Source organism: Sinohyriopsis cumingii, chromosome 5 (assembly GCF_028554795.1).
Source record: "Sinohyriopsis cumingii isolate HCF-2022 chromosome 5, ASM2855479v2, whole genome shotgun sequence".
Classification (NCBI taxonomy): domain Eukaryota; kingdom Metazoa; phylum Mollusca; class Bivalvia; order Unionida; family Unionidae; genus Sinohyriopsis; species Sinohyriopsis cumingii.
This window is the reverse complement of record NC_142965.1, coordinates 143,192,085-143,212,937: the sequence shown is the minus strand read 5'-3', so window position 1 is coordinate 143,212,937 and position 20,853 is coordinate 143,192,085. Positions and strand designations below refer to the sequence as shown.

Below are 20,853 nucleotides of genomic sequence, written 5' to 3'. Positions count from 1 at the left end.
CGTCCCCAGTCGCTTAAAATTCATGTTTATAAATATACTACCACTGAGAGATTATGGCTTTGGTAAATTGGGAAACAAGTCAAATAAACAATTCTGTATAATTCACAAACTACATAAAAAACCCACACATAATTCTGAAACGATCTACTTTTTTCTCCTTCGAATGTTTTGCTTTAACACCTACAATACCAACACAGAAAGGTATTTTATATTTCCTTTATTTTTAAGGAATAATGCCGTGTAAATGTTTGCACAGACGTTCTATGCATTATATATTTAACCTAACTAAGATAACATCATCTAAAACTCAGCGTAATCTCAGATTTTCCGCTAATAACGAACTGCAGTTTCCGAGGTCGAGAAGAAAACTTTTCAAAGCTATTTAATTATTCCAAACTCTCTACTCCCGTCAATAAAACAAAGAGCAATGGCTTTTTTATTCCTTATTTGTTGTTATGACTTCCGACATCGTACAATATGTGTGGCACGTTATCATGCATGTTCATAGTTCTATATTCTGAAAACTAGTCATATATATATATATATATATATATATATATATATATATATATATATATATATATATATATATATATATATATATACTGTGAGAGAGATGATGTTATATATTTATTCAACTCTATATATTAAAAATATATTGAAGTTAATGATCCATACCCATAATTTAGAGTCACTTTCCACGGACAGGGCTGTTTAAACATTAACAAATATAAAATATAAATCCAACATATCAATCCATTTTAAATCTGTATGTGTGGGTGTGCGATTTTACCTGAATGTTCTTAATTGATTTTTGAATGTCATAACCTGTTTATACACTCTTAATCGCGCGGAAGATACGTCTTTAATAAGCAAGTGTGTAATCGTTTAGCAAAGATTGTTCTTATTAATAGTATCTATATTATTGCAAGTAGTATTAGCATCACCATTTGCTCAACAGTATTACTCACCTGAAGTTAATAGGTGGATAAGGATTAGTGTCATTATCTACAAGGTCGTAATGGCCGTCCAACTGTAACGAAAGACGAATCCTGACTTGAATTTGCATTATAAAATTTTCCTATTGATACAGTTTAATTACTGAAATAAATCTGTATCTTACAGGATAGTGTAAAAACGGACAGAACATAATAGAACGCAGCATCATAAAATTTAATTGAATATTTTATCGTATTATTCCATGTCATTTAATATTATTTAGCAACAACAGTCCACATACTTTGAACATGTCAAGCATTTAAACTTTCTGGAATTTCGACAATAATTCAGTTCTCATAACTCATTTCCAATAATACACTTCCATTCACAGTAAACATTAACCATTTTCTGGAAAATACGTTTTTTTTCAGAACCGACATGATGTTCTATTACACACACTATACTACAAAATATCGAAGATGCTCTTTTTCATTACACACTCTATGCTACAAAACACAGATGATGACAATCTCTATGATACACTATACTACAAAACACTGAAGACGATGATATATATTACACACAATATACTAGAGAACAGATAATTATCTACATTATACACACTTTACTACAAAATACAGAGAATAATCATATGTTTAAAAAACTATACTTCAAAACATAGATGGTAATTATCTGTATTACACACACTATACTACAAAATACAGTAGATAATTATCCGTGTTACAGACACTATACTATAAAATACAGTGAATAATTATCTGTGTTACAGACACTATACTACAAAATACAGTGGATAATTATCTGTGCTACAGACACTGTACTATAAAACACAGTGGATACTTATCTATGTTACACACAATGTAATTCAAAACACAGTGGATACTTATCTGTGTTACACAAACTGTAATTCAAAACACAGTAGATAATTATCTGTGTTACACACACTGTACTACAAAATACAGTGGATAATTATGTTTTAAACACACGGTACTGTAAGACGCACAAAAAGATAATATGTTTTACGCACACTGTACTATAAAACACAAAATGATCATCTGAAGATACTATCCAGATTAACTTCGAACTGAGGTGATCAATCATAATGAAATTTAGGAGGCCAGGAAAGAATACCCTTATTGTTCTTAAAAATTATCTGATTTCTTATTCCGATCTGAAATAACAAATCCGAAACATAGCTAAATTTTCGTGGCCATTTCGCGACGAAGACTTACTCTAACATTTGCATCCAGATCGCTGTGGTTCGTTTGCAGTCCGTCGTCCACAACTGACACAATAATTCCACTTCCGTTATAGCCAGACTGCCAGGCTTCCATGACTTTCATAGACGGTGACACGTCCCCATTCTGAATTATTATTATTATTATTATTATTATTAGTAGTAGTAGTAGTAGTAGTAAAAATGATATGCTGTGATTTGAATCACTTCTGAGTTCAATTAAAGTCCGTCCTCGAGGATGAAAACAATACCACCCGAAATGCATCAAATAGTTAAAATGTTAGCGGTAGAATTTGCTGAAACCTACAACATTTTCTTCCATTGTTATGACACTTTAATGAACATGGGATATGGTCGACAGTGTGCGCTAGTTATATCGTTATTTAGGGTGCGTTAAAGTATTCGTGGGATAGATAGATAGATAGATAGATAGATAGATAGATTAGATTACATTACATTACATTAGATTACATTAGATTAGATTAGATTAGATTACGATAAATTACGATAGATTACATTAGATTACGATAGATTACATTAGATTATGATGGATTAAGATAGATTAGATTAGGTACATTAGATTATATTGATAGATAGATAGATATATTCATTTTTTTTAAAGCGTACACAGGCTAAAATATTTTAGTTTCTATCCATATTTGCGATAATGTATTCCGTTGGTAACTGCTCTAAAGTTCCATATATCCAATGTATTTTAAACCGGATGTACAATTGCAAATAGTGAAGTGATATCAACTTACAATCTGCCACATGTTTGACCACTGTGTATCATTGGTTCCAAAATATCTCACGTGTCTCTCTAACAGTTCTACTTTATTTGAGAGAAAAACCTGACAACAAACAGAATACAAGTATATTACGTACATTTGAAACATCTTTGTATTATTGGTAATGAATGTCCAGCAAAACGCGATTGTTTCTAAAGGTTCACGAAATGTCTGACGTAAAGGACGATAAATATTAATCATAAAATATTCCACTATGCTGGTTTGTGCATTCAGCGTAGCAATCATTATTTGCCAGCTGTAAATGGAGAATTCAGGCATGAAAATCATTTTAATTATTACAAAATTCATATGTGATCCTCTTTCTGCAATGAATCATTTGTATTAGAACAAGTCAAACGTGAACTCTTTCGGGAATGAATCGTTTTAATTATAATATAGGTTATTTGTGAGTCTCTTTCTGGAATGATATATGATATGGCATTATTCAGTGGTAATGCGGTTCAGCTGTGTCAATCAAGGTAATTTGTCGCTTAATACATTTGATAGCATGTTGCAGTTTTAAAGCTGCTTTCTCAGGCATCTGCACAATAAGCAATTTAGTAGCGCTTATTCCGACCAGTAAGTCCACATTATAAATTAAAGTCACAATTGAGAATTCGTGATGAGAGTAAATGTAACTTTCCGATTTTGTGTTGAATCAATGACAGTGTCAATAGCTTGTAATAGTTTTGTAGATATCTAAAGCATTAATAAAATAAATTAGCATGGATAGAATAATAATATCTATAATGTCCAGCCTATTGTATATGATGTTAGTTATTTGGTCTGTAATTGACCGTCCTTTGTGTTGTTAGTTATGAGGTCTGTAATTGACCGTCCTCTGTGAAGCTTGCTGTTTTGATTGAATTGGGTATCACTTAATTGATGTAATAATGGCATATATATATATATATATATATATATATATATATATATATATATATATATATACTGTGTGTGTGTGTGTGTGTTCTGTCTTCCTTTCTTAACTTTGTATGAAATGATACGTGTAAAATATTTTAAGACATGAACACTCTGTAGTGTATTAATAGGGGTAGAGCAATACAAAGTTAGGTTTCATTACATATATGAATATGATATATTCCTAGCGAATGGACACAAAAAGCCAATATTAATAGCATAAATATACACACATTTGGTCTTTGCCTGAAGGTTTGAACGTCCTCCATGATTTCTTCATCGGTTGACATATTCTTTATGTGGAATCCGGCAATTTGTCTCTTTGATCTTGCTACAAGCAGAGCCTTATTGGGTAGGAAGAACTGAAATAAATTTAAAGTTGTGTTTCTCATTAGAAACACTGAAAACAAAAAGGCGGGGGTGGGTGGGTGGGCTATCGTTCTTTCCTTGTATTACAGAAAACAAATATGTTGTATGTCTTCCTTGGGTATAAATACCTTTATTTAGGGTTCGTAAAAGGATTCATGTCTATATGTCTATATGTATATATATATATATGAATATATGTATATTTATATGTATGTATAGATGTATATAATAACAAACAGCGCCGTACTGATGCGTCAACAGTCTCTTGTTGAATCACACAAAATATTATTCCAGTTTTTAATTCCGTATAAATTCCAGTGAATGTCTTTGCCCAATAATTTATTTAGAACAATTTTGTATTTCCAGAGAACATAGTCACTTAAATTCAAATAATTTAAAGAAGAAAAAAAAACATTCAGCCCAATCTGGTCACAAAATAATACAACTTAACGTGTCAGATGTTAAAGCACGACTGATAGAATTTTTTATCATAATATATGTTATACTTAAAACGCAAAATAGATTCCCGGATGAGGATCAAAGGATCATTGTTCTGGAAAAAATAGACGTTTGTTTACAAATTGACATGTGCTTCAAATCATGTAGTCCAGGTATGACCTTCACTCAACTTAATGATTCTTACTCATAGAATGAATAAAAAAATAAAAAAATGCTGTTTACCAAAACTGTCAATAATTTTAAGATCAGCAGCTTTATATAATGTTTCTATTATTAGGTATTTACATCAATGAAATAAATTAAAATAATCAAGTCAAACAGAGCTTAACTAAATTCTGGACAAAATCAAGTCCAGTAAACACTGTTACATTACAATAACATTTAATGGGGAAAATATTGTAAAACTAACAGACAAGCAAGTAATTGTAATATAGATAACTACACACACACACACACACACACAGATATATATATATATATATATATATATATATATATATATATATATATATATATATATATATATATATATATATATATATATATATATATATATATATATATATATATATATATATATATTGGATGGATTGAGGGATGAATTGTGTGTTTTAGAAGATCTGATAAAGTACATTAGCAGCGAGTCAGCGAGTCACATACCATCTAAGATTGACTAATGGGCTTGGCACCTTATTACCTCGCTAGACAGCAGTGGTTTAAATATCCCTGGATGTTGGCGTGATTGATTTTTAGTTAGAGTTCATGGTAACGGTCAGACAGGTTACGGCAAGGTGAATTGGGATGGGTGGGAGAGTTATATATCGAAAAATCACAAAGTTGAATCAATGCGGAAACAATTTTTGTACCAATTTAAATAAGTGTCATAGGCTGAGACTTTCCAGAACGTGATTAGTAGTTAAGTGGGGCGATTTGGCGACAATGGGAATTAGCATTACAAGACCCCCTTGGGCCTGTTTAGCGACAATGGAAAATTAACATGGAGAAAAATTGTGGGCCTGTTTAGCGACAAGGGGAATTAACATGGGAATAAATCGTGGGCCTGTATAGCGACAAGGGGAATTAACATGGGAATAAATTGTGGGCCTGTTTAGCGACAAGGGGAATTAACATGGGAATAAATTGTGGGCCTGTTTAGCGACAAGGGGAATTAATATGGGAATAAATTGTGGGCCTGCATAGGGACAAGGGGAAATTAACATGGGATTTTAAAAAAAATAAAAAAAATAAAAAAAAAAGGGTAGGCAATGGAAAGTCATTCTCTTTTCGAGACCTATGAAAGGCCCTGAAAAGGGCCTTTGGGTTCCTTCTGCTTCTAATTTCTTCTATTTCTCCACCAACTTCGTATTTTCTGTCCTACACTCTTTCTCTTCTTTTCTTTCTTTTCTTCCTTTTTCTTCCCTTCTTTCTTCTTCTCCTCCTCTTCTTTCTTCCTCTTCTCATTTTCTTCTTCTTTTTCAATTTTTTTATTCCATGCTCTTATCCTTATCCTTTCCTCTTCATCCTCCTTCTCCTCCTTTATTTCTTTCATCACATCACTTATCATTTCCTTTACTTTTCTTAAGTTGTTAATCTCCATCTTCACTCGATGGGGGCTATAAGAATAGTGATCCTCGTTTAACCTCACTAACATTTGCTCCATCATACCCAAATTGTCCAGGAAGTCTTGCAATGTTTTCATTTTATCAAGCTGGTTCGAAGCCATCTTCTTTTTTCTTCTTTGTAGAATGGTTTGAACGATGAATACTGTGGGTTCTTATAGTGAAAGCGCGGACGTGATGGAAAACATCCCCCTAAAACATAAAATTGATATTACCTAGATCATAACCGAACAACGCACGGACGTGAAGGAAAACATCCCCCACTTTTCTCATTTCATATGATCTACTATCCACATACGTTAAGCATCAATAAACAAACCCCTAATCTACTATTTACACATGCAAAGCATTAAAATGAAACCCAAATCTACTATCCACACAAACCTACGTCAGCGCTTACAAACACAAACACAAACACTATAAAAAAAAGAGTCAGTGTTTATATTCACACTAATCTACCTACACACATTGGCAAATCGATTGTTATTTCTTTTCTAAAGGTTTGGGTAGCCCTGAAAAGGGCTGTTTGTTTTTAACTCTAGATGCACCTATCTAATGCTGGCACCTTCCTGGCCTGGCACCACACACACATCTTCTTCCCCAGTCTCCTCTTATCTTTTTTCTTGGGAGTGTAGAGGCGGGATAAGTGGCTTCAGAATCCCAATTTTCTGTTTCTGGGATTCTGAAATTTCTTCTCTCCTTTTCCTCCTCTTCTTTTTTTTTCTTCTTTCCTCCTCCTCTTTCATCCTTCCCTCTTCGACAATGGCCTCCGCGGCCAGTTCATTTAGTATGCGTCTGGCATATTCCAGGTGCATCTGGAGTTCTAGAAGCTTTACAATTCTGGTATTCATTGTCTTGTTAACGAATGAACAGGGTAGCTAGAATCCCCAGAGAGTTTCAATTTATAGTGAAAGCGCGGACGTGATGGAAAACATCCCTTAAAACAAAATTGATCTTACCTAGATCATGACCAAACAACGCGCGGACCTAAAAGAAACACTCACTCACTTTTTTATACTGCCCATCACTATCCTAAAACATTTTATTAAACAAGCAATATACTATTCACATACGTAAAGCAATCCAATCAAACTCCAAATCTACTCTCCCCACACCTCAAACAGCCAAAAACATCATCTTAATCTACTATCCACACAAACGTACGTGAGCACTTACAAACACACAATCCTATACACAAACACATACACTCACATCACAAAAGAGTCAGTGTTTATATTCACACTACTCTACCTACACACATTTGCAAATCGATTGTTATTTCTTTTCTAGAGTTTGGGGTAGCCCTGAAAAGGGCTGGGTTTTTTTGTTTGCTATGGCAATCTTTTAGTTTCTAAGAATGCGTCGTCTTCTGAGGATAGACTTTCTGACGATAGGTCTGCTTCTTCGGAAATAGAAGAAGAACTCTTTGGTGTCGATACGACAATCGACAAAGCCTCTGTCAGGTTCAGGTTGCTGCTGCTGCTGCTGTTGTTGCTGTTGCTGCTGTCTCTGAAGTCTATACTTCTCTGTCCATTCTTCTTTCTCCATGTTCACTTCTTCTCTGAAGAGCTCTTCTATCAGGTCTTCAGTGACTTTTAACATTCTCACATTCTCTATCTCTTCTGGCTTCGGTATCAGACTGTGTCTGACCCTATGCAAATTCACGTAGGCTTCGTTTAGCTTAGCTAGTTTGGAGCACATTTTCGTAGGAGGATGAGTCGACAATGGATGGTTAGACTGGAAACTACCCCGGTTCTTAAAGTCAAAGCGCGGACGTGATGGAAAACATCCCTCCACGGTTTTCGAGCCGGAACGATCAATGAGTGTCATGAGAGAGATAGAGAGAAGTCAAAGACCATGAATCAACATTCTTATAGCCAAACAAAAGACAAAGGCATTTTTTTTTCAAAACACAACATTTTTTATTCAAAATCACTTAAACTAACCAACAACAACTCTAACATTTTCAATAATAATTCAACAATATAACATCAAACATTTTTTAATTAACACTCTACATTAAACAGGGTTGACAACGTTGTGAATGAAATTGTAATTTCCATTGTTGGAAGTCATTAGGCCATTGATGGACACTACGTTTCCTAGCTTGAGACAAAAGATAAGCATAATGGTCACAAAACCATTGATCTACTTTCACATCGTTTCTAGAAGATGAACGAGGATCAAAATGAGTCACTAAATGTTCTAAGGAATAGCCCAGGCTGCGATGATGCAGAAAATACACACAATATTGTCCACACACCAAGGAATATGTGCCTTGTAATTTCACATTATTGAATCGGGTGGTCTGAGCATTTCTTCCCATAAAGTCAATGATATCATCTTCCAAAGGGGGCAATCCGTACGAATCGAAATATTCCACACATCCTTCTTGAGGAAAGTAAACGGCAACCCAGTGGGTTCCTGGGAGATGACTGTCGTCCGTGTTGATCACATAAGCTAGATGGTCTTGAGGTTTGCGATGAGGGAGTTCATCTTTAGCACAGACGACAGGATTCCAAGAAGCCGTATACGAACTGTGGTTCAAAAGGTAATAAAGTTCCCAGGTATCCATGTTTTGTTTTTTTCTTCTTCACAGGTAATAATAAGTCATCAATTCGATCCTGACTTTTTGCTTGAAAATGTCTGACAAATAACCGTTTCTTCGTTTCGTCTCCTCACTCTGATTCAGGAGAGCTTCGATACGATCGATCTCTTGAGTGGTTAATGGTGGACACGAATGTTCACGCAAGTCTTTATACCACTGGTGCAACACGACTTCGTCCGAGATGAGACTCCAAGCTTCGTCCAGATACTCGTTCAATATTTCTTCTTGACTCAGTATCAGGCATTTATCGTGTTGAATTTGACTGGGATGATCGTTTTGACATCCATAGCAATCTTTCTTGATCAATTCCGTCATTTTTTCGACCAAGTGTTTGGCAAAACAGGAGACTAAATGGGCTTATTGTTCTGGCCATCTCGACTTCATCATGACAACTTCTTCGTCTTTGTCTTGGGATTCTCCTTCCACGGTCTCCTCACATTCCATCTCCAAAGTTTCTCCACTAGGTAAAGAGGGATAACAGTCTTCCATGACTTCTAATAATCTAGAATGACTTCTCTCAAACTGTTGATTTCTATGGTATTATCGAGTTCTGCATACAGGATGACGTTTACTGTCTCTTTCACTTCTTCTCCAAACTGAAGTTCCACACGAATCTGGCCGGATTTTATAGGGTGGAAATGTCCCTCGTCACTGCCTTGGTCTGGAGTGAAATCGAAAGCCCACAAAGAATAGCCTCCTGCGTAATCGTCGTACGTAATGCCGTGACTGGTGTTGGTCCCTAACTAGCCGGTGGCTTCGTACAGGGACAAGTATGATCTCAAGTAATTCATCTTCGTGGGATCAAAGTCCGGTTCAAAAGGTTTGGTACAGAAGGTCTTGCCATCGCGACTGACTTCGATTTTCTTCACCTTAAAGTGTTTAAACTTGAAAGGATTTTTAGTGAAGTCTCCGTTGAAGGCTGAATTCTTGACCATACCAAGGATTAAACGTTTGGGTAACTGTCCTTGAAACAGATGATCTTCGATCATGGAATGATGTCCAGTGGGAATGGTGAAGGTTTTCACTTCCACGCGTCGTATGGGATATTTGGCGGTCGTTCTGCTCAACGTCTGACTAATGTCGTTTCCCACTTTGGGTAACACGTCCACGCGTCGTATGTAGAGTTTGACCTCCTCGATTTTGCTTTTAGGATTGCCACCAGTAGTAGCATCAGCATCAGCCAACAAATGGAAAGCAGTACTGCTACGATTCAGTCTCAAGCGAACATTACCCCGTTCAGCAAATATTTCTCTTGCAACCACATGTCCAAATGCAAACGATCCATCATATCTAAACTCTTTCCATCTTTGATTATGTTTTGTCTTTCATCAAAGCCGTCATTGTCTTTATCTATTATGTCAAACTTGGTCGCTTCGTCAGGTTCCCATAGCACACAAGCATTGAGATGAGTATTCTTGGCATCTATTCCGTACGTCAAGAGATTTTCCAGGTAGGCACGGTAAGGGTAAGTATCCATGCTGCTGCTGACCAGTTTGTTATTCAAGTACAAGTCCACTGAGCTGCACAAGGAACGCATGAAATTGTTGACGGGAGCTACTTTCTCGTCACCGTCTATACCACCTCCATTCTTATCTAGAACTTTGACTTTCAGGTACAAGTAACTGCTATTCAGATCGATGTAATCTTCGGATTTCAAACTCGATGGGAGCGGAATCTGTTAAAGAGGAGACGGGGTGAAATTCCACCCATTGGGATTCTTGCATGGTCATCATGGTGGAGGGCATGGCAAACAGATCCAGTTTCGACTTGGAACAGGCGCAAGACTCTCGGTGCATCATTTGTTTTGTTGCTGTTTCTCAATAATCGAAAATGTCTAAGTCTCGAACCGTTCTTCTTTTCTTTGCCTTTCTAGCTTTAGACGTGTGAAGTCTGGTGAAAGGGTGTTTTCTTCGTCGTCTCTTTCTGCCTTGTCCTTGCTGAATGCCTGACTCGGTAGCGTGCAGGGCATTTATAGGTGTGTCTCGTCGGCCCAAAAGGTCTTTACCCGTTTGTAGCAAGACATTTTTGCCTGCCCTCATGAAGGCTTCTTTGGGGTTTTGTTTGTCGATGATGACATTTTGGAGAAATTCTTTGCCTTGCGTCAGTGCCGCATCTTTCAAGGCGTGCAATCCGCGTGTCACCATCGGTTTCAACACAGGGGCCACCGAACGAAAGGCCGATTTTAACATATCTCCTAAACCGTGTCCTCGCTGTCGAGCAATCCCTCGGTACACTGGATACATGACTTACGAGTCGTGAGAGAACCGTTTTCGAAAATGGAGTTTCACCGTGACTTTTCCTTTGGTGAATGAAATATTTTGTCCCAAATCTCCTTTTATAGCAATGTTGACCGTGTCCTAATACCACTTGCTGACAGGCAAATAATGAGGATGTACAAATTCGCGGTGGACGTGGTAAGTGTTTCCACCTTCCTCGTCAGTGACCGTGGCAGAATCCACTTTGAAAGGAATGACACGCAGTAACGGCACGGAGGTGTGTCCCACCACGTTGTACTCCACCACATCGGAGTACACCAACATCAAATTCAGTCCTTGGTTCAGTTCTACCGGGAAACGAAAATACCTCGCAAAATGCCCGTTGTTGTCAATCTCTGCTTTCTCAATCTTTTTGGAGTGCTTATCCGTGACCAAATTGAGGTCTCCACCCAAAATGTCATACAATTCAGGGCAAAATTTAATACGTATACTTTTGTCCTCACTTTCAAATTTGATGAGTAGACGGTGAGACAGTTTGTGGTACTCAATGGTGACACGTCTTTTTAGTCCGGTCAGAACTTTGTCAAATGCTGCATAGAATTTGTCAGTTAATTTTAAAGTGATAAACGTAAAAAGGAGGAGAAGGGTCACTGCTGCTGCGGGGTATTGGGGTCTTCGGAAGTGATTTATGTTGAGAAGTGGCCGTCATGGTTTGCTGCACTATTGGGTCCAGAATTTCGACGTCAAAAGTGTTTTGAGTTTCAGTGATGTTTTTGATTTGTGTTGGATAAATCATTTCTACCAAAGCCACTTCCCAATGGGCTTCATGATCTAATGGGATGGCCTGAGGTAATTTGGCCGTGTAACAGCACAACGTGTTCTTGGGAAACACCTCCATGGAACTGTCACTGGGTAAGGTTAAGTAAAATTGGTTTTGGTGGCTCATAATTCCAGAGTTCGGTGGCTCTCAGAGGGGTTACTGGAAGTCAGAGGCGTGTCTCCGCTCAAAATGGGGTTCTGGTTGTGGTTGGAGTGGTGACTGGCACTGGCACTGGACACAAGGTTCCCGTGGTTCCCGTTCGAGGTGAATTTCAGGGAGGGATTAGGAAGCAGGTAACCGTGCAACTGCTCAATAAAATGGTCAAACAATTGTTTGTCTCCTTGTTGCAAACTCAAATTGGCGATGGCTGCCCCGATGACACAATACATCACAAAGATTTGGCAGAAAAAGACGATTTGCGTTTTAGGCACACGTTCTCCACACCACACCCACAAGGGTTGTTTTTGTAAATCTTGCACAGAAGAACTGGGTAAAGGAGTGGTCGACGTAGCTGCGTCTGTGTGAAAGGGCATGATGGTCACTTCTTTTTATAGTCGATGACTTGCGAAGCGTCGATCCAAGAATCAAAACTGGGTGGGTATCCTTTCCAACGTACTTTGACTTCTTTGACACGTCGTTTGCCCACTTTACGGGTTCTGCGTTCGAGAATGCTTTCGATGTCGTACACGTCGTCTTCTTTTTTGGTCACACGTTGTAACTCGGGCAAATAAAACGTTCCTTTGAGCACTTCTCCGTTCATGTCTTCCAATTTATAGATGGCAGGATGACGGCCATGCACTCGTCCAGTGACACGAAACAATTCGGTCGTCCAGTTAGGTAAGTAACCTTTGTCGAAAGTGCGTTTGGTTTTGCCAATGCGCACCCAATCTCCTACGGTCAACTCTCCACTTTTCTTGGGGACAGCCCTCGTTGGGGACGTACCAAACAGGCGCTCAAACACCAGCACTTCGTTATCGGGGGTCACTTCTTGCGGGGCACGTCCGATGCTTCGATGGTAAGATTGGTTGTACGCTTGCACCAGGTGCGGTAAGATGTCGATGTACTTCAGAGTGTGGTGATGCGTAAAAGATTTCCACATGCGTTCTTTCAAAGTGCGTTGAAAACGTTCCACGATGCTGGCTTTGGTTTCGGGATTCTCGGTGGTAAAAAAATGAATGTCACGTTTCTTTAATTCTTTTTGGAAAGCTTGGTTCAGAAATTCTGTACCTTTGTCCGTTTGCCATCGAAGAGGCTGACGACCGCTTTGTTTCAACACCCGTTGCAGGGTTCGCACTAACTCGCTGCTCGATTTGGAAGTCAAGGGCACGACCCAGGCAAATTTGGAAAAGACGTCGATGACACAAAACAAATATTTGTAGCCACGATTGTAGCTGGCCAAATGAGAGACATCGGCTAAATCGGCTTGCCATTGATGATCGATGCCTTCCACTCGGGTGCGACTTCTGGCAAACTTGCGTCGAATGGGTTTGTGTAAAGTGTAGGTAGCTTGTTCTTGTAACCATCGTTGCACTTGAGGTAAACGGAGACTTTTCAGTCGCGTTTTGGCAGCACGATACAATTTTTGAACTCCTGCGTAACCTGCAGGATGGGAGGGATCGTAGTAAATACTGGCTAAGACTTTTTCCATTTTTGTGTTTGTTTGTGTGTTAATAAGTTACCCACTCTTCGGTGATGCTGCTTTGGGTGGGACGAAAGGATGGTTTAGAAACGGATTTACGTATCCGATGGGCTACGGGAGTAGAAGTCGAAGGTAGTGGTGGTGGAGGTGGTAATGGAATCTCTTTGGTCTTCTTTTCTTTTTTCACTTCTGGTTTCCCTTCTTTCTTTTTCACTTCTGTCGAAGGAGGAGTGGACATCGATGCTGCAATCTTACTCGAAATGGGAGCTGCTGATGGTGTTTGAAACACTTCTCGCATCTCTTCTTCCTCAGGTCTTCGTGGGGTAGCATCTCTGGTGACCCCTGGGGATGGTAGTAGTGGTGGTGGTGGTAGTGATGATGGTGCTGGACTTTTCATCAAGGTCTTAAAATCTTTCAGAGTGGGTAGAGCTGTTTCGTCTAAAGCTTTCTGGTGAAAGAGTTGCAGTTGTAGCAAGAGTTGATCGTACTTTTGCGATTTTTCTGTTTAGGACAAATCTTGGCGATCCATCAAGGACTGCAATTCGTGTTGTAACTGGGACATCTCGCTCAAATGGGGATTGGGAGGTAAATGCGGGGTGCGTTGTTCTTGCCAACGATAGTATTCCATCCATCGTTTGTAAGGCACTAAAGCTAGTTTTCGTCCTTCGATGGGGTTGTCAGGGGTCGATTCTGAGATATTGAGACTTCAGAGGGCCTTTTTATCTCGCTCCCACCAGTCCTCCCAACATGGTTCACAAGACTCCTTTCAGTAAGGGGCCTAACAAGAGGGGTAAAATGCCTCCACGTTGGACCAACATCTTCTTCTTTTGACGAATGGGAATTTTGAACCATTTGGCGATGAACGTGACGATGTTTGCCTAAGCATTGTTTCTGGTGTTTGGGCAAAGGGATCGTGCCTTTCAAGACGTTCAAACAACATTCGCACACGGTATCGATGACCTCTTTGGAGGCTGATTGAATGAGCTTTTTTCGTAGAGGTGGAGAAGCTTTGGACAGGACAGATAACATGTCCCCATGTTTGACTAAATGAGGAGGCAGTCCTTTCCTTTTCTTTCCTTGGAGTTGTTTAGAAGAGGGATGTTTTCTGGAGGGTGACATCTTCAGGAGCACCAAAACACTGATACCCTACTTGGTCACACACCTTTTTTTATACTGGAACGCGTCGCCACTGATTGTCTTTACGTCGCATCAACTTCAGGACAGGCATGACACGTCGTGCAGGGGTACACAACGGACTAAATCGAGCCAGTTCTTGCTTGGATAAATCCAGTAAACTTTGTAATATGCCCGATCTTTCTTGAACCTTGATTTTGGGAGCAGGTACTTTGTGAGCAGCAGCCACTGTCACTAAATTGGAGGGTCCTGCCACTGGGGAAGTTCTTGGGGTCATCAACGGAGAAGTTCTTGGTGTGCTCAACGTCTCCAAGTACTCTTCAGTTCTTGGTGTCATCAACGGATAAGTGGATGAACGTGAGGCTGCCGGAGACGCGGTCACCGCCGTGGCAGGTCGTGGATTGCGAGTGTAAGGTTGCGTCTTGGCCGAAGTGCCTCTCTTGCGACTAGTTTTATTCTGTGGACTTTTCTTTTTCTGGGGACTTTTTCTCTGTTTCTTTTTCTGGGGGCTTCTTTTTTTTCCGGAGTGGTGTCTGGTAAGAGGAGAGTCCCGCCACTGGAGAAGTTCTCCTTGGGGACCTGGTCTTTTTCTTCTTCTTGGAGCTTCGTTTGACTTTTTTCTTGGGGAGAAGTTTTGGGGCATTAGGATCCCATCTTAAGAGAGAGCGAATGATGACCCCTCCTAGAGTACCGCTCCCTCCAGGTTTCAAACTGATTTGTTTTTTGGTTTGAGTGCCGATGCGGGGATCGGCCAGTTGGGTCAAAGCGACTTTGTTTCGATCAAAAACGCGTTTGGTTTGATGAGGAATCTGAATGATTCCTTGGAGTAATTGACGTGCCGTCACCGTGAACCATCGTAAGACTTCTTTGAGACTAGCTTCTAAGACACGAGCTCGTATTTGTGGATTTTTTTCTCGACTGATGCCATACAAGGCACGAATCAATTTGACGGGAAGATGCGACTGAACGGACGTCATGTTCAAAATGTGTGTGAGACAGACGAAAAGGGTCTGAGGTTTTATAGATTTTTTTGTGGAGTGAAATTAAGTCGAGGACGGAAACGTGTATAGGACAGGCCCTCCGTCTTGGCACTAGTGGTGAAACAAGTGGGTACGAAATCGCAAATCCTCGGGAGTCGTAGGTTTCAAATCGACGAGTAAATAGGCGTGTGGAGTTTGAGTGGCATCGTCGTACGCCTGAGTCAGCCAAGGCGTTCCTAACTGTTTGGCTAAGACTTGCACTTGCGATTTATCTCGAGGGCTTTTAAACAAGACCACGTAATGCGCATTGAGACTGATGGTGCGATGGGCTTTACTTTGTTGAAACACATTTTGGGTGATGTAAACGACACTGGCATTACGGTGATGCCCTTTGCGCGTGAACCACAGTTCAATTTCTTCTTCGTCTTCTCCTAACATGTCGTCGAAAATGACCAAATGGGTTTGACGGGAGTCAGAGACGATGCCGTCATCTTCTTTAGGAATGCCTTCCACAAACATGGTGGAATCGCCTTGACTTTCTCGCAAGAGGCTGTACGCCGATTGGCACTCTTTGTAACACCACACGATCCGCTGAGGGGGTCGATCGATCAAATGATGTTTATGTTCGATCAAACGTTTGACGAATTCGGTTTTGCCTGAACCGCTAGGTCCGGCAATGAGCATGTTAAAGGGATGACGAAGATACAAAGTCTCCCAACTGGCACGATCTAAGTGTTCGTCAATGACTTTGACAGTGGAGGAAGAAGGAGCAGAGACAGCAGAAGTAGCCATAGTGTCAGGAATGTCACTTGTGACACGAAAACAAACGAGACGAGAGTTTATATACTTTTTTTCAGAACACGTTTATTGAATGTTTTAAACATGAACACGAAAGACAAAAATACATAAAAGCCAAAGGCTTAAGTACAACGAGAAAAGGCACATGATGACCATCAACGTGGAATAGAAACAAGTGTCTTTACAACATGTTTTGGGTAAAGTTCTGACCAGTTCTATGGGGGTAAGGTCACACAAGTGTCCTCCCGAAAGGGTCTTTCAGGTCTGTCCACGACAGTCCTGTCCTGGGTGACGGGTTCTTCTGGCACCGTCACTAACACAGGTTGAAAAGCAACTTTTTTCTTTGGACGTTGAAAGGATTTATCAAAACTCTCGAGCACACTGGGCCACTTCTTGGGTCCAAGCCTCAAAATCCCATTTTTTCCAGGTACGGACATCTGTCCAATGGGGGTGTAAGTCACAAGCTACACACACATCGTCATACACGTCTTGGGTAGCTAAAAGTTGACGAATCTTTTTTTCACGTAGAGGTCGAGAAGTATCCAGATGAAAACGTAAGGCTTGGAGCAAAAGGAGTCTCTCGTGAACATTTAAAGGTACCACTTTCATGTTGAATGGGGTGGTAAATACTGTTCGTAAAGAGTCCACAAGGAATCGGCTGGTAAACGAAATCCCAGAAAACAAGTCACTAAGACACACACCACTTGTCGACCCAAATTGAATGGATACAGTTCTTGTAATAATCGATGGTAATGATCCACGGTTTGAATATGGTCATTGACTTCCTTCCACGGAATCTGTTGGATTTACATGTGATAAAAGTCGTGGCATGGCAGCCTGTTTTTATAGTCTCTTTGTTTCGGAAACAATACACGTACTTTTTAGCCAGAGATCTTCGTTTTCCAGTGGGAAATTTAAATGTTGCATACTGTAACCGAAACGTCAGACTTCGTTTAGAAGTTTCCTCTTCCGCTAAGTAGATTCCACGTAAAATATGTCGGTAATCCTTCACCTTGTCTTCCTCAATGTGTTGTACTAGGTGAATCTCGAAGTAACCAAAATGATCAACACGTCGATCATCGGGGGCCTGGAAGTATTGAACAAGGTCTGGCCACTGAAACAATTTCTGACGAATCAGTTCTTTTATACCATTCAGGTACCAGTGGTTAAAAATCTGGTGACGTAACGGATGCAACTGTTCTTTACGTTTCACTTGTATTTTGACCAGCTCTCGGTAAATCCTTTCTCTCAACTCCACAGGAAAAGCACGAATGTTCTCTTGTAAAGTATCCATGAATAGGTCATACTAAATGCTCTTTTGTCTGACACAAGAAATGTACTGTTTGCACAGACATAGTTTTAATTCATTGTCGAATCGAAATCGTTTAGTCACTAATTTACATATTACAATTCGTTCAGAAGTTTCCTCTTTCACTAAGTTGACATTGTGTAAAAAGATGTCGGTAATTCGTTAACTCTTCCTCTGGAATTCGATGCAGTACGTTTACATTGTAGAAGATATAATCATCAATAGCAAACCAATCCTTTTTAAAACAAGGGGGCTGTTGATCAATGTCTGTCCAATGGAACACTTTCAACTGAATCAGTCCTTGTATAGCATTCAGGTACCAGTGATTAAACATCTGGTGACGTAACGGATGCAATTGTTCTTTACGTTTCACTTGTATTTTGACCAGCTCTCGGTAAATCCTTTCTCTCAACTCCACAGGCAAAGCGCGAATGTTCTCTTGTATAGTATCCATAAACAGATTATGGTAAGTTTCTTCAATGTCTCGGTCCCACTAAGGGTAAGTAATGACAATTCGGTGACTATCGAGCATGTTCTACGTAGGCCGAATCTTGCGGTTCCCAGTGGTGAAGCGACACACCGCAACTGAAGCACTTGACTTTATCTCCTTCGCCCAAGTAGAAAAATCCGGCTCTGGCTAATTCTTCGGGTGTCGGTCCTCCCAGATACTTAGGCCATTTTCCTTTGAACGATTGAAGACGATTTTCAAAGTCGCAGTATTCCGACAAACGCACAGGAAACGAATATTCGTCTTTCACAGGTTCGTTTCGATGAGGGTTGGGTGACATGGACAGGAGTTTGTTCAGGGCTGGATGACATCCGTAGGGAGGTAGACGTGAAGGTGAACATTCCCCTTTCAAACGAAACCCAGTAAAATGTCCAAGAGGACGAGCGGCATCGCTTTCGCATCCCTCAGGTTTGACACGCACAGCATCACTTTCCATGATAGGGGTAGTGAGAACAAAGTTCCCATGATGCTTTACGGCATCGCTAAGGTCACAACGTACAGCATCGTACCCATCGCAAGGCTCACAATCGCATTCCACTTCCGAAGCCCCACACTTGAATTGTGCCTGTCTAAAGTTGTTTTGTGTTTCTCTGAAAGTATTCATCTTGTTCGGTACCGTCATCATTGTACCGTAATGTCATGGGTGGAAAGGCCATAGAAAGGTAAGGGCAGTGCGGAGACCATCGAGTATGTTCCAGAATAGCTGAATCTTTATAGATACATAGATCCATTCGTAACTTCAGGCCACAAGCGAAACACTGTACTTCATATCCCAATCCTGACTCAGGTCCCAAGTAGACAAATCCTGTTCTAGCTAAACATGCGAAGAAGGTAATCCTTCCCTATCCGTAGGCCATTTCTGAAGCGTGTCCAATCGACGGGCACAATCACAATAGTCAGGTAAGAAGACTGGAAAATGGTAGGGTTTGAACATGGAGTTCTCATCGGGTTTCTCACTCGATTCCTGCTGTGGCAAAGTCATCCTTCTGGTGGGTGGCTATCCTCTCACAACCAATGTTTTATACCAACGTGTCCATACGGCAAAGTAAAGTGGTTGGGTAGTCGCACTCGCTTCTGGTACACGATTTGATGGACTTTTTCCAAGGGTCGACTGACGATGTGGTGAGTGGGTAAACGTACAATCTTGTTCGGTTGATAGGTGGTGACTTTAAAGTGTTGATCTTTTCCAGACTGCAAGGCTTCTTTCAGTACCCCAAAGTTGACCACTCGACTGGTACGATAATTCAGAGTCAATCCTTTCACTTCACACTTCGTGTGCACTTCTCCTTGTTTGTCCCGGTATTCGTAGCCGTAATGTTTGGGACCGCCACTGACGAAACTTAGAATCTTGTCGTCGGGATGCTCGTCTGTCCAGGTTCCTAAACGATCTCCTTCGATGTCAGGGTGCTGTTGACTCGGGTGATGGATGTAAATGCAACTGTCCGTGTCAAAGTACAGGACACGTTCCCCTAACAGTTCTAAAGCTTCGTACAATTTTAAGCGAGCATGGGCTGTCACGTAAGCCGCAATGATGACATTTCCAAAGGGATCGTCTTGTACAAAGTCCAGATCTTCTTCGTAATTGACCAAGATCAAATCCTCACGAACGACGTCCACGTGTTTCATGTATTTGGTTTTGTCGTGAATCATCTGGAAGTAGCGGGATGGTTCGGTCAAATATTCCGTCTTGGGTAAACACGGTCGTTGTGCCATTTTACCCCACAAACAATTTAACATCACTCTGGCAAACGATCGCCTGCCTTCGTTTTTCTCGATGTGATCTAAAGGGATGCCTTCTTGTTCATAGTATTTCTCTTTGAATGTCTTTTCGTCTTCGGGAGTGTGACACCAGGAAGGATAGCCGCTGGCTTCTTGCTTCAGTTTCATAAAGGTATCCACGTAGTCGGCGAAAATGCCTTTCTGAGTGGGGTCACCCTTGTGGTATTGTTGTGTCTTGGGAAAGTGGCAAATTTCGTACACTTCTAACAGTTGGTATCCCATGTCCAGAGCTTTGAACAATTCCACGCTAACCCACGTCCCCGTCAAGACCCGTTCTTCCTGGGTGTGCTGACAAGGCTGATCTTGGTTGCACGTTTCGGCACAAGTACGGCACAAAGGAAACATCAGTTTGCCTTGGCAATGGTGAGGTAAGACGGGATGGTATAGGTTCGTGGGAGGCAAAACTTTGCACTTGATCAAGCCTTCGTATTGTCGAAAGTTTTTAAGGTCGATGTGTTCCGTGAACAATTGTGGGTGCCCTGCAGGAAAGCGACAATACTTGCACACGTAGGGATACAGCGAACACACGTCCAAGTATTTGATTTCTTCTCCTTTCTCTTCGTCGGCATGGTACAGCAAACAGGTGGCATTGGTCCTTCCTCCTTATAAACTATCCCTCGGGTTCAGAGGGTCCATGAACTGGTAACTTTCCACGAGGTATTTAAATTCGGGATCGGTTTTCAAACCGTGATCGTATTCGTCTTCCCAC

At 40.4% G+C, this 20,853-nt stretch overlaps 1 protein-coding gene across 1 annotated transcript in view; it reads right to left on the bottom strand.

Annotated features, from left to right (window-relative positions):
- Positions 1 to 20,853, bottom strand: part of LOC149800384 (furin-like protease kpc-1) — a 52,686-nt gene that overhangs the window by 8,931 nt on the left and 22,902 nt on the right. The window contains exons 2-5 of the mRNA XM_089958410.1: positions 4,140 to 4,268; positions 2,959 to 3,048; positions 2,193 to 2,324; positions 972 to 1,033 (exon numbers count right to left, since the gene is read on the bottom strand). Of these exons, the coding sequence (XP_089814536.1) occupies positions 972 to 1,033; positions 2,193 to 2,324; positions 2,959 to 3,048; positions 4,140 to 4,268 (413 nt within the window). The remainder of the gene's footprint in view (positions 1 to 971; positions 1,034 to 2,192; positions 2,325 to 2,958; positions 3,049 to 4,139; positions 4,269 to 20,853) is intronic.